At 48.9% G+C, this 13858-nt stretch overlaps 1 protein-coding gene across 1 annotated transcript in view; it reads left to right on the forward strand.

Moving 5' to 3' along the window:
* The first annotated feature begins 716 nt into the window (after nt 1–716).
* LOC119440529 (uncharacterized) overlaps nt 717–13858 on the forward strand; it is a 58726-nt gene continuing 45584 nt past the window's right edge. The window contains exons 1-4 of the mRNA XM_049661056.1: nt 717–1172; nt 6361–6432; nt 6476–6725; nt 6787–6955. Of these exons, the coding sequence (XP_049517013.1) occupies nt 717–1172; nt 6361–6432; nt 6476–6725; nt 6787–6955 (947 nt within the window). The remainder of the gene's footprint in view (nt 1173–6360; nt 6433–6475; nt 6726–6786; nt 6956–13858) is intronic.

Below are 13858 nucleotides of genomic sequence, written 5' to 3' on the forward strand. Positions count from 1 at the left end.
TCCCTCCGGCGTTGAACGTGAGGGGCAGTATGGAAACGCTGGCCTGATGAGCGGCGTCGGAGCCAACTGTGGAAGCCGACGAACGCGTGATCAGTGGCACGAGTGCGAGGCAAGCACGAGGCGAGCTCGCTCACGCGTTTTGTGTACCTCACCGCGACCTTGAAACATGAATATTTAGGGCTTTCGCCTTGATAATATTTTAGTACATTTGAATTCAGGCTACATTAATCTCTTTTTTGCATCTGTAACATTTACCTTCTATTTCCTTCGCAAGTTTTCAAGTGTAAATTACTTGCTATATCATAAGCTTCATCCACCCAACTCTTGGGCCACCCCATAGTGGGTATCACCCACGAGCTAACATAAGAAACAAAGCAAGAAGAAGAAGAAACTCGTCGTTCGACCAGGGTTGATTCCTGAACTTGCTTTTGCAGATGATGCTTCCGGCGAAGGTCAACAATCGTCGTCGGCCGTTAGCCCCACTGCAGCAAAGGACCACCAGCAAACGCCTTCGAAATTCAGCGCCTGCTGTCACGTACAACGCGTCAGCAGAAGAAACGGCGACGGCGGTGGCCGATGTGGCCTCCGATATATGCAGGGCGGGTTCATCGTTGAGTAGCAAGGTGCAGCACAGCTACCAGCTTCGCTGCCGCATTCCGCGACCTCCAAATGCCTTCATGCTGTTCGCAAAGGAAAATAGGCGATCGGTTGCCGCCATGAACCCGAATGAGAACAACCAGCACGTGAGCAACCACCTGCGCAAGCTCTGGCGTTCTCTCATAGCTGCCGACAGGGAGCCGTACCAGCGCAAGCCACCGGCCTTCTTCCACCTAAGAAAGTACCCGGACTACGTTCGCAATCCGCCTGAGGCCTGCCGGCGCAAGGAGCGGGAGCACAAGGTCAAGCAGATTGCCAGCAAGCTCGAGAATGACTGTTCCGAAAACCAAGGCAGCAGCCAAGCACTTCCACGGCCGCGCCCCAAGGTCGAGGAAGCCTGTAGTTCCAGCAGCAACAGCATCTGCTGTCATCGCCGCCGCCGCAAAGAAACAACAGTCATGAAACCGTTGGTGCCCGAGGCGCCGCGCCTCCATAGACCGACGACCACCGTTGCGACCGCAGCGTCGGCTCGCGCGACTGCGCGGCCCTACATCGTGCAGCGGTCCTCTGCCAACGTCAGTGCGAGAGGCGAACCGTGCAAGCGCCGTGCTCACCAGTCAATTCGCGGCAGCTCGCCTATTCAGCTGTAGCTTGACGCATGGATGTTAAAAACTGCTGGTTGACTAACCCCATGTTTCTATGTGGTCAACGTGATATGTATAGGGGCGGATGATGTTTCCCCATGCATGTGTTGTCGCTAGTGATGATGTCTCCTTTCGTGCCTCATTGAGTGTCTCTCAGTGTTTCGTTTGGCGCCAATGTTTTGTCCCCGTTATTGCGTCGTGATTTAAGTATTTCCGCAAACGCGTGCACTTTCTGACGCCCCTTTTTGGAGTTATTAACAAAATACAGATTTTTTGTGTATCGTATATTGGTGTATTTTTTGTGCTGTTCTAACTTCACGCACGCGCCAGCAGTCCAGTTGCGAGAGGTCTTTCAAGTATGTTTCCCGTGACACATACACTATTTCAGCCAATTTGCTCCAAGTGCGTAAGGTCGACGCAGCGAGGATACAGCGAGGCTAGGGAGCAAAGGCAAGGAGGTTAGCTAGACTTTGTCCAGTTTGCTAACCTACATGTGGGAGGGACAGAGGGGAATGTAGGAAAGAGAGAGAAGACATGAGTCTAGCTCATAAACACGCTCTGAGCAACGTGCCACGCACGTATCTACTATCCGACACTCAAGTCTGTCGCCTTCATGTCCGGCAGAAGAGCTCGTGTGGCTTTTTGCTCTGATGAGCTCTAAGGCTAGGCTTCCAAGATCATTGCTTTTGTAAAAGGCCTATCATTCTGACTACTCAAAGCACACTATAGAGTCTTTAGATTAGAGTTTTTTGATTAAAAAAATCTAAATGGCTATGAAGTGCGAAGGATGAAATCAAGAGCACTCCGCTTATATACTGGGTAATTCAGAAAATGCTTTTATAATTTCTAAAAAAATACATAATGTGCGATAACATTACATTTTCGAAGATTGTTTTTACCGCGATTGCGTTCACAAATGTCAGACTGGTGCGAATGCCCGAAAGTGTAGCCCTTGGTTTAGAAAGATTCGTAGAAAGGACTTACAGAAACAATGGATAACGTTTGTGTAATAACCCACGTGTAGACGCCGCGGCAGCCTTTGCAAGAACTACTTTATTGCACAAAACACAGGAGTATATGTAGGCTAGGTGGGTGGCTTATCGCTGACTTGCTTGTAGTGGTACTGTCGTGTAACATGCGCAGGACAGACTGGTTCGCTCAGTTCATGCCGTTATCACAGTTTGCGTATGTGGGAGTCACTTCATAAGATATTACGTATGTCCCAGTTTTTCTTGTTTCGATACACAGCGCACCATACCATAGAGCTGACATGAGCACAATGCGGCATGCGGAAGTGAATTTCTTTCGAACGTTAACGAACCTGAGGACTAGTTGCGAGCAGTGAACGACAACCCACCTCTCGTAGTGACCTGCTTAGCGTTTTGGCTAAAGAATCCTCAGCTCGCAAAAAAAATAAAAAATAAAGAAAAACACCACTTCTTAGGATATATAGATGCAGGGTAGAGTAGGGCGCAGATAAAAAAATACTGCATCCCCTGCAACTGGCCCCCCGTTTTGCCTGTCTAAGCAAGACAGCGCTGCTATACAGATGGCCACCTTTGTACTGTACAGCTCCTCGTGCCTAGCCGCTAGCAAAGCAATTGTGCGTCAAGCTATCTATAAGTTTCCATGCACTAAAGCAACACAATTCCTAATGTTACCATGCCTGACAGCGCGCTATAAGACCGCGTTAATTGCTGCGTCCTAAGCATCGGCCAGTGCCGCCACGTATGTCACAGATGTATTCTCTGTGGTACGCCGCGATGGCTTAGCGGCTATGATGTTGGGCTGCAAAACACGAGGTCGCGAGATCAAGTCCCGGTCGCGGCGGCCGCATTTCGATGGGCCGAAATGCAAAAACGCCCGTGTCCCGTGCAGTGTGGGCAGGTTAATGATCCCCTGATGGTCAAAATTAATCCGGAGTCCCCCTCTACGGGATGCCTCACAATTAAATCGCTGTATAGCACGTAAAACCTTGGAATTCATTCCTGTATCCTCTGTATTGGCAACATGCTTACAGTAACTCCCATCTATTACGGCTATTCTCTTTCGCTTGTTCATTTGTATGGTGTTTGATTATCTTCGGTGTCTATAGTCAGAGGGGTTTGTTTTTGAAGGTGATAGCACAGTCACTGGCCAAGGAATCCCTTGACGTCTTCGTCCTTCCGACGCTACCCTTGTCTACCTACTTCATGGCTGTTAAATTCCGGATGTGCACAGTTAAGCAAGCGTAGTCTAACACCATATAAACTACTTCTAATTGTAGGCACCTCTTGTATCCCTGACGTAGTTAACTTTATTGAGATAGCAATTTTCTGAACACTCCAAGTGGATTTCTGCCATCGGCGCGTCGTCGTCGCCGTGAGGTTGCGTATAAAGTCCAAGGGCAAGAAAATTGTTAACGCGCGCGGTATGCTGTATGTGCGCGTGAAAGCACGCGAGGGATGCGCGCTTTCACGGAGAGCGAACGCACGGCGGAGAGCAAACGCGACGTCTTCCGTCGTGCGAAAAGCCGTGGGGGGATGGGAGGGAGGGAGATGAGGCGACGTTTAGCTGCGGCACCAAATGCGGATCTTGCGACCGGGCGCAAGGGGAACTGGCGACTCAATCTCCCACGCGAAAGGAGGAAAGCGGGAAGACAGCGGGAGGGAGGGCCTTCTACTCTGCCAGAAACTGCGTACTTGTAGTTTGCGTGGCTGCGGGCTGTCGCGCGTGCCGTATCTTGAAAGCGAGTTCCACACGGCTCTTACCTTTGTATGTGCTGTGCTTTCGCCGCTCAGTTTCCGCTGAAGCGATAGACCGCATGAACCTTCGGTCGCTGCTGCCGCGGCGCTTGCTCACGCCAGCGCTTTGACAGCGGTTGTCTGCGGTCATCGAATGTGATCTATTCATGTTTTCTTGGGCGCGCTGACACCGTGCTTGTTAATTCCGTTAGTAAGCGAATGTGTCCAAGTGTATGCAACCGATAAAACTACTATCCTTACTCCGTATAGCTCTCTACTAATTTGCAATCGCAATTGATGCTTCGCCTTTCGGGTGAAACTGCGACTTTTTTGCAATGAATCCGAATCCATTGAACAGACAGACAGACAGACAGACAGACAGACAGACAGACAGACAGACAGACAGACAGACAGACAGACAGACATTTGTTATAGTGAGGCATAAATTAATAAAATAAGAGCCTCTGCTCTCACCATAAGAATATAGCAGGCAAGACAGACAGACAGACAGACATGAACTTTATTTCGTCCTGAGAAACTACGTGGGGACCCCCTGTGGGAAGTCCGTAGTAGTCGCTGGCCGCGTCCACGTGAGCAGGCCACCGATTTTATTGCGATAGCAATTATATGGACACTTCAACCGGATTTCTGCTGTCGGCGTCGCCGTCGCCGTCGCCGTCGGCGTCGCCGTGAGGTTCCGTATAGATAAAATCTTCGCCGCGCGCCGTATGCCCCAGAGGCAGCGTGCGGGGACGCGCGCTAACACGGAGAGCGAACGCACTCAATCTCCCACGCGCAAGCAAGAAAGCGGAAAGCCAGCGCCGGAGGGAGCAGGGGGGGGGGCACTTCTCTGCCAACAACCGCGCTCGTCGCTCGTCCGCACAGTCTCTTATCTCTCCCACGCGCAAGCAAGGAAGCGGGAAGCCAGCGCCGGAAGGAGCGGGGGGGGGGGGGCGCACTTCTACGCTGCCAACAACCGCGCTCGTCGTTCGTTCGACCGCACCGTCTCTTATCTCCACACGGCTCTGACCTTTATGCGCATTCGCCGCTCAGTTTCCGTTGAAGCGATAGACTGCGCGTACCTTCGCCCCCTGCTGCGGCGTATATATCCGCTCGCTGCCAGCGTTTTGACGGTCGTTGTCTGCAGTCATTCAGTGTGATCTATTCATGTTTGTTTGTGCGCGCTCACACCACGCTTCTTCAATCAGTTAGTAATAGTCGGGCCACATTTTCCAACGCACGCTACACATGCAATGCTGCCCGGGTCGGCAGTGCAGCGCTACAGGTGTGTCCCTTCGCACGCGCTGCCCACGGGAAGCGCTTCTCATCAACACCACCGTTTCACACGCGCCTTCTCGTGGTCATCGAGTCTCTCTTCATGTCGGTCTACTTACGCCGCAGCACACCTGCTTACTTAATCAGCTCATGTTTACTACAATTCATATTGCTACCAAAGCCGCTGACCTTACTTTGTATGACATTGCTGTGTTGCTATCGCATTCATCGCTTCGCCCTTAGGGCGAAACTGTGACATTTTTTAAGAGAAAGAAAGCTCTTGGAAATGTCATTTCGAAAATTTGGCCTATTGCTAACCTCGCCAACCATTGTCCTTTGGGGCGACTTCACTGGAGCACTGCCGCAGGGATGCTTTTCTTGCAGTTTACAATTTCATTACAGATACAAAAAGAGTACCTTGCTGAATTTCTTGAATTATGAATTATTCCTATTATTGCACTTCTTTATGTCACACTTAGTTTATTTCAAAATTCTTAATAGTATTTTTATAATGACTGTTATGCAAATTTAGTTTTTATTAAATTTCAAATAAACATAGTTGAAACCGCCTGCTTCTTGACCAATCCCTCCCCCCCCCCCCCCCCCCGTAGTGTGTATGAGCCAAAGTTTTGGAGACGAGACGAGATTCAAGGACACCCTGGCCTCTGCAGACGACGCAGAGGTCATGAATCGTCGTCCGCTGGCTCCTCCGCAGCAGAGGGCCACCAGGACCCGCTTGCGAAGCATTCGGCGCCCTGCGGTTACAGGCAACGCTGCCATGGTGGTTGTAATGTCTGCTCCTGGCACGGGAATTATCTGTGTTCAAGATAAAAGACTGGACTCGGATAAAACCGAAAGGAAGGTGTATTCCACTCTGTGCGAAAGCTGCGCTTGCCGTGGCCCTCTCTGTCCCAGCCCAGTTGTCGCACCGGGATTCTTTCGTAATGCTCGTAGGGGGCGCTGCTTGTAGGTTGGCTTTTCTTGGCTATGCTACAGTGGTGTCTGATGGGAACTCCGATCCAACTGTGGTGTGTACATCGTTCAGCAGCGAGGTGCAGCTCAGCTACCAGCTTCGATGCCGAATTCCGCGACCTCCAAACACCTTCGTTCTTGTCGCACAGGAGAAGAGGCGATGGGTGGCCGCCCAGAACCCGAACGAAAACAACGAGCGCGTGTGCAGCCACCTCGTCAAGGTGTGGCATTCTCTCAGCACAGCCGACAAGGTCGCCTTACCAGCGCAAGGCAACCGAAGTTGCCGCCGGCCACCGAAAGAAGCACCCAGACTACAGGGTATACAATCTAAGTAAGGCCCACCGGCGCAAGGAGCAGGAGCGCCGGGCCAATAAGAGTGCCAGCAAGCTCAAGCATGGCAGTTCCGGGCATCAGAAGCAGCAGCCGAGCCCTTCCGTGGCCACGGCCAAGGGTTCAGACACCGGGCCGAAGAGTTACAGCAGCAACAACAACCGCTGGCAACATCGCCGCTGCCGTAAGGAAACAAACGCTGTGAAACTACTGTTGCCGGGGCCAGCGATTCTGGCTGCGGTCAGGGAATGCCGCCCTAGCGAACAGCCGCTACTCCAGCCACAGCGTCGGCTCGCTCGGCTGCTTGGCCCTATACAGAGTGCACCGGTCCTCGGCCAACATCACTGCTGTAGTTGAACAGTGCAAGCGCCGGGCCCACCACTCTGTTCGCTACAGCTCACGCATGTCAACATGGTATGTATCTATAGCCCTATGGTTAAACGTTTGTTAGGCCCTGCCGGTTGACTCACTTCATGATTTCCTAGAGGTCACCGTGAAATGTGTAGGGGTGGATTTTGTTTCCATAGGCATGTGTCGTCGTGAGTCATGTTGTTGCTTTTCGCGCTTAATTTGTTGCGTCTCAGAGTTCTTGTTAGCGCGAATATTTTCTTGCTCTAATAGCGTGGCGTTTTTTTAGATGCGAAGCATGTTATGGTCGGGGCTATGTAACTCCCTCCCTCCCTCTCTCCCTCCGCCGTGCGGCGTCCACACCCCTACTGCGCATGCGCATCCTCCTCCCCCCCTCTGCTTGTCTCATCTACCACGGTGTAAGAATAAGGAGAGGTGCTGACACTCTCCCCCCCAACGCGCGCGAAAGCGCCGCTCGCTCGCGTCCAGATTATGTTCGGCTTGGTTGCAGCTGGTTCGGCGCCGTCGTAGAGGGCGCTGCGGTATGCGGTCCCAGCCTCGGCGGCAAGGCGCGTGCTGCCGCTGCTTCGTCTTCCTGCTTGCATGTGCGGTTGCGCTGTTTTGAAGGCACGATTTTTGTTCGCGTTCGTTTCATGAGCTTGTGCTTGGGTATTGTCGCCACGGGCCCTCAATCAAGGTGGCAGTGGCCTTCTGAGGGGCGTTTGAAATGGCTAGAAAGTGCTTCGTTCCGAACTGCAATTCTGGATACCTGACTTGAGCAGTGGCGCCGTGCAAATCTGAGGGTAGACCGAACTCTAACGCCTACCGACCATGTCTGCACCAGTCATTTTTCAGAGGATACGATATCGATGGCATATTACGCGGAGCGCTCGATAAAATGATTCCCACCTTATTTCCAAGCTGTCCAAAAAACCTCACACGGTCAAATAAACCTCGAAAGCCGCTGCGGAAGAGAGAACCTCCTGTGTGCCACAGTAGTTTGTGCAAATTTTGCTGCATGTACAAGATACATATTGGGTGGTTTACTATCATGCACCAAGATTTGAAAATATGTAAATGTCACGTAGCTGGACAGAACCAAGGTAATGTTGTCTGCCGTCGCTTGGAGATACTCAGATAATTTTTTTATTCCGCTTAATTACATAATTATTTTCATAATTGATTAATCAACTTTTTAATGCTATAATTGGATAAAAAGTGTGAACGAGAGAATTGTACAGCAGCATGGAAAACTCCCAATATAACTTTCTGTTGCTCAATACGTGGTACATAAAAGCGTTTTCCGAGGGTGAACGAAACCCGCGAATACAGCAATATTGCCGCGCGACTGGCCGCTCGAGGCACTTTGCGTGTATTCGTGAGCTTCTTTCATGCTCGGAAAAACACTTCTACGTAGCGCGTATTGAGCAATACAAAGCTGTATCAGGAGTCTTTCATGTTTCTCTACAATTTTCTCATGAAAACTTTTAATCTAATTATAATAATTGAGAAGTTGATCAATAAATAAGACTAATTATCTAATTCGGCGGAATGTAAAAAATAACTGAGTATCTCCAAGGCACGGCAACAACATTACTATGGTTCTGTCCAGCTACGTGACATTTGCATATTTTGAAATATTTGTGCACCCTGTAAAATACTGCTGTTTTCTGTGCAGATGTGTGCCTGATTTTCACATTTGTTCCATCCTGGCTACTGTTTTTTTTTAATGCGCGTGCGGTGTATATTACACGCTTGCATGTTTTTATACAACATTTTTCTATTGTGGGAGTGTATGAGACCGCAAGCTTCTGGGATGGTTATCAGCTATTAAAATTATCGAGCTGCTTCATGCACAAGTTTTTTCGTATTGTGCCTACGCAAAAAAAAAGGTCTATGGGATTATTGTGTGGTGGGTGTAAGTGTATTTGTGGACTGGCTGTAGCATGCATTGTCAAACACGCTTACATTGGCACGTTCTCATATGCAATTTAAGAAAAAAGAAAGTCACCTCTTTTTTTAGATCTTGCAAGAGCCACTCAGTCCTCAATGGACGAAAGCCCAATTAATAATATACACGGTCTATGTTAAGTGGAATTGGAATAAAAAAGGCATTTTCTCAGGTTTTCATCAGTAAACTGTGGTAGTGATGCTCTAATTCAAGATAGACGCCTGCCTTCGTCCCGCCTAATAAATTCCCATTTGAAAGTGTTTTTACATAGCTGATGTGCATTCTGATCTTAAGTTCTATCCATGAACAGCCACTTTGCTCTAGTGCATTGCATATCGCAAGCTTGCGCCGTTTCATTTCTTAATTTATATCGCGGCCACATTGAATTCGCGCAACGATGATTGAACGGTTTTCTGAGTGTGGATGGAAGCAGCGATAAGCATGAAATACATTTTCTGGTGCAGTCTCTATTTTTTTTCTGATCGAGAGGTAGCACGTGGGCTAACACTTTCATTTTTTTATGCTTGGATGAAAGGCTAGACCGGGCGAAACAAATTGTGCGCGTGAGGGTAACTTCAGTGGGCTTTGAGTGCTGCCCGGTTGATCCATGTTCACGTCATCCACGCCCTGCACAAGGAACCTTCATGTCAGCGAAGCCTGGTACACTTATCACTTTAATGTGAAATAACGATTTTTTTTCGCACTTTGAGATTTACTCACTCCACTATGAACGAACATTTTGCGGAGGCAGAGGAATGCCAAGCCGCCGGCGCCGCTAAGCTGGGACCGCTGGCCGCGGCGCCATCTATCTGCTCGCAGCAGAGCTACTCGGTGCGCCCGCGCGCGGCCGAACATAATCTGGACGCTTGCTCGCGCGCAGTGTCAACACCTAAATATTCTTCCACCGTGCATCTACTCTCCTCTCGGCATTCCTCCTCTCCTCTCTGGATTGCGCAACGAATGGCAACACCTGCGGCTCCGCGTGCGATAATGCGAAGCAGCTTAGGTTAGAGACGCGAAGGCAGGCGCCCCAGAGGCACCGGCAACAGTCACCGACGCCGCGCGCGTTCGGTGCGAACGCGGGCAAAACGCCGACGGCATCGTCAACAGTTCTGCGCGTTGCTGGTGCTGCTGCATGTCTAAGTTTATACAGCTGATACAGCTACGTTGAGTCGACCCCACGGCTGCTTCGCATACTACTCAGGGTTCCCCTACGGGAAGATGGCGTAATTTTTTTTTTTCAGTGGCGCCTACGTTTGTACATCTTGGCGCCCATTTGATCATTACGCAAAATAAACTGATTTTGTGTGTCGTCGCTTGGTGTATTTCTTTTGTAATGGTTCGAGCTCATCAGCCTGCCACTCCTCGTGTTGAGAGATGCCTTCTCAGTATTTTTTCTCTCACATGCCCGCCATTTCAGTCAATTTGCTACAAACGCGTGAAGTGCAGACGCAGCCGCGCGGAACGCCATTATAGACAGGATTATTATTATTATTATTATTATTATTATTATTTACACACTTTTCAAGATTGTTACTATTATTAATTGCTTTGCTTTACTGATATACTCCTGCCGTTTTTTATTATGTATGCGTGCGCCATCACTCAGACCGCATGGTTCTTACTGAGCACGACAAATAAGTTATTGATTATTATTATTATTAATATATTTTTAGCTGTGCATAAATCACATCTGTAACCCCACTTGTTCTTTAACAATACTAGAAGTCTATGTGAATTTAATCTAGATCTTCGCGAAACATCTCAGTGTGACGTTTACGTTAGTACAGTTGCCACCTATCCAGTTTTATCTGCGTCAGAAAATAATGATGCCCGCGAATACACGCAAGATGCCTCATGCGGCCAGTCGCGCGGCAAGATTGCGTGTATTCGCGAGTTTCTTTCACGCTCGGAAAGACACTTTTATGTAGCACCTACTGAGCAACAGAAAGCTGTATCGGGAGTTTTTCATTTTGCTCTACAATTTTCTCTTTGACACTCTTCATTTAATTATTACATTTGAGAAATTTATTAATTAATTAGGACTAATTATGTAAGTAGGCGTTAAGTAAGAAATTATCTGAGTGTCTCCAAGTGACGACAAAAAACATTATCTTGGTTCTGTCCTGCTACGTGGCAGGTGCATATCTTTTAAAGTTTGAATAATGTTATCTGGGTCACCCTTTATATTACTTAAATATTAACTAGATAATATTAATTTATTTAATATTATTAGCTAATACGAAACGCGAGACGAGGCGGGAGGAAACAAGCAAGTTACCAGTAACACAGGACTAACGCCTAAAGCCGATACAAAAGATACAGTGGAAGCGATTGCAATAAGAATTCTACAATACACTAACTGAAAAAAAAAGCGAAGCCAAAAAGCAGTATCTGCTACTACGCCGGGACAAAGGAGCGGGTTATCTTCTTACTGCGTAATCAAGCGCACAGAGGGCCAACTTGAGCTTCCACTTTACGACACATTCGCTCGCGAAGATGCGTCCACGGGGTTAAGTTTTAATCGCGTAAAGGGTACTTTTATAAAAACAATTGACTACGCCTGGGGTTTTCTTTGTCAAAATCACGATCTGATCATCAGGCATGGCCCGAATAATTTTGACCACCTATAGGGTTCGTTCCCCAATGCACGGTAAACGAGCGGTTTTACATTCCGCCCCATCAGATTGCGGTCGCCGCAGACAGGATGGAACCCGCTGCTTTGTGTTCAGCATCGCAAGGCCATAGCCAATGAGCTTATCTCGGTCTGTAAAACGCGCTATATCCCAGTAATCTGAGCAGAAACCGCAAAAAATGCACATTTGCAAGGTTTGTTACTGAATTGCTGTAACTTTCTGTTATTAAACCTTGAAAATTGTCTCCACCACAAGAAGTGACGTGGTGCGAATGGAGTTTGGGCAGCTTTCGCAACTTTCCTCGAATAAAATTTACCGTAGTATAGGAATACACTCCCTTAAGGCGAAAATTACGCTGCGCTCATAAACAGTAGTAGTGTAAAACTAAACTACAGTCTTATTTCGAAGCCTAAATATTGGTTGCAATAGGCTTACTTTTAATTTCTGGGGTATTACGTGCCAAAATGACGATATGATTATGAGGCACTCCACAGTGGGGGACTCCGGATTAATTTTAAGCACCTGGGGTTCTTTAACGGGCACCCAATGCACCGTACACGTACGGGCGTTTCTGCATTTCGCCCCCATGGAAATGCAGCAGCCGCGGCCGGGATGTGATCCCACGACCTCGGTCATAGCAGCGGAACGCCAAGGCCACTACGCCACCACGGAAGGTAGGGAATCGGCTAAACTCAGTAAAAATAGAAGAAATAAATGTGTTTTTCAAGAGGTGGGCACTTGACTACAGATTCAGTTATCATTATAGCTTTGCTACCCGGAGCAACTCAACCATTCAATCATCATCAGTAGCAAAATGGTGCCAGCTTAAGTTTTGCACGCAAGCTTCCCCAACCACATCTTCAGGTCATGGCACATCACAGGTCGTGTTCACTAAAGATCAATAGAACTGATAGCAGTTCATAGGTAAGTGTAGCGATATCCTTATGCGTAAATTTGAGCTGCAAGTAGCGCATTCTCTACAAAAAGTGGCGAAATTGTTTTTAATAGTGAACCGCACCGCCACTTGTTTCGTGAAACTATGGGACATGAGATGGTGAAATTCTTGAGTACGATCAGAAGAACAAATATTGCTATGGTTATTTTTACTAAGCAGACGAAAGCAGCAAAAGTGGCTTGTTGGACCGTGGTTCACACTACCAACGTGTGTGACTGACCACAAAGTGAACCGTGATATCAGGGAATCTCATCAAACGATTGTCAGAAGTTAGTCGGTGATCACTATAGGGGCTTTAAGCCTGTCAAAAAAACTTATAGTCTGTGGGTTATGTCGCGTTCAAGCTAGCAGGTTTGGTTTTAATGATGACTAGAAAGTCACCTACATACTGGATGGTGGACCCAAGATTGCATTTTTCACAAACGCACGCTAGTTTTCTGTCAAAACGGCCCACAATCCCCAGTCCTTTCCTTTCCTCGTAGCGGCTAATGCTATATACGCAGCCGCCGTGGTTGCTCAGTGGCTATGGTGTTGGGCTGCTGAGCACGAGGTCGCGGAATCGAATCCCGGCCATGGCGACCGCATTTCGATGGGGGCGAAATGCGAAAACACCCGTGTACTTAGATTTAGGTGCACGTTAAAGAGCCCCAGGTGGTCCAAATTTCCGGAGTCCCCCACTACAGCGTGCCTCATAAACAGATTGTGGTTTTTGCACGTAAAACCCCACTATTTTAGCGCTATATATGCAGCAGGTGTTTGATATAAGGTGTGTGAAGAGGTTTATTGGCGGTGTCCGTCAATGACGCTACGAGTTCCAAGAACGGTGAAGCAGCGTGGAGCACCGTCTCCAAAAACACCAGCGACCAACAACGCGAGCAGAGCAGGCCGAGCGTTGGCGATGCCGCTGGACGGAGGCGCGTCTTCTTCTTCACAATCGCCCCCGCAGAAAAAGAGCCATCCTGGCGACCTAAGTTGTTGTTGGCAGAGGGTCATGGTAGGGCTTGAGACGCGCCACGTGGACGAGGTCACGTCCACGCCGGCGCATGTGGTCAGATGGAGAAAGTGGCTCGATGAGAAATTCACCGGGGACGTTCGCTCCAAGACGCGGTGAGGTCCTTCGTACTTTGGAACGAGTTTTGAGGAAAGGCCCGGAGTTTGGCAAGGAACAGCCAGCCATACAAGAGACCCTGGGGCATACGTGGGACTGGGCAGTGAGCCGGCGCGTCCTTCCTTCTGGCGCTGTTGTTCTTGCGACGTAAAGATGCGCGCGAGCTGGCGCACTCTTCGGCTTGTCGGGCAGCTTCGTACACAGGTGGGCACTCGGAAGCGTCAGGGCGGTATGGAAGGAGAGTGTCGATGGTATGCAATGGCTCCCGTCCATATAGGAGGAAGGATGGTGAAAATCACGTTGTAGCTTGTATCGCGGT

This window comes from Dermacentor silvarum, chromosome 1, assembly GCF_013339745.2.
Source record: "Dermacentor silvarum isolate Dsil-2018 chromosome 1, BIME_Dsil_1.4, whole genome shotgun sequence".
Classification (NCBI taxonomy): domain Eukaryota; kingdom Metazoa; phylum Arthropoda; class Arachnida; order Ixodida; family Ixodidae; genus Dermacentor; species Dermacentor silvarum.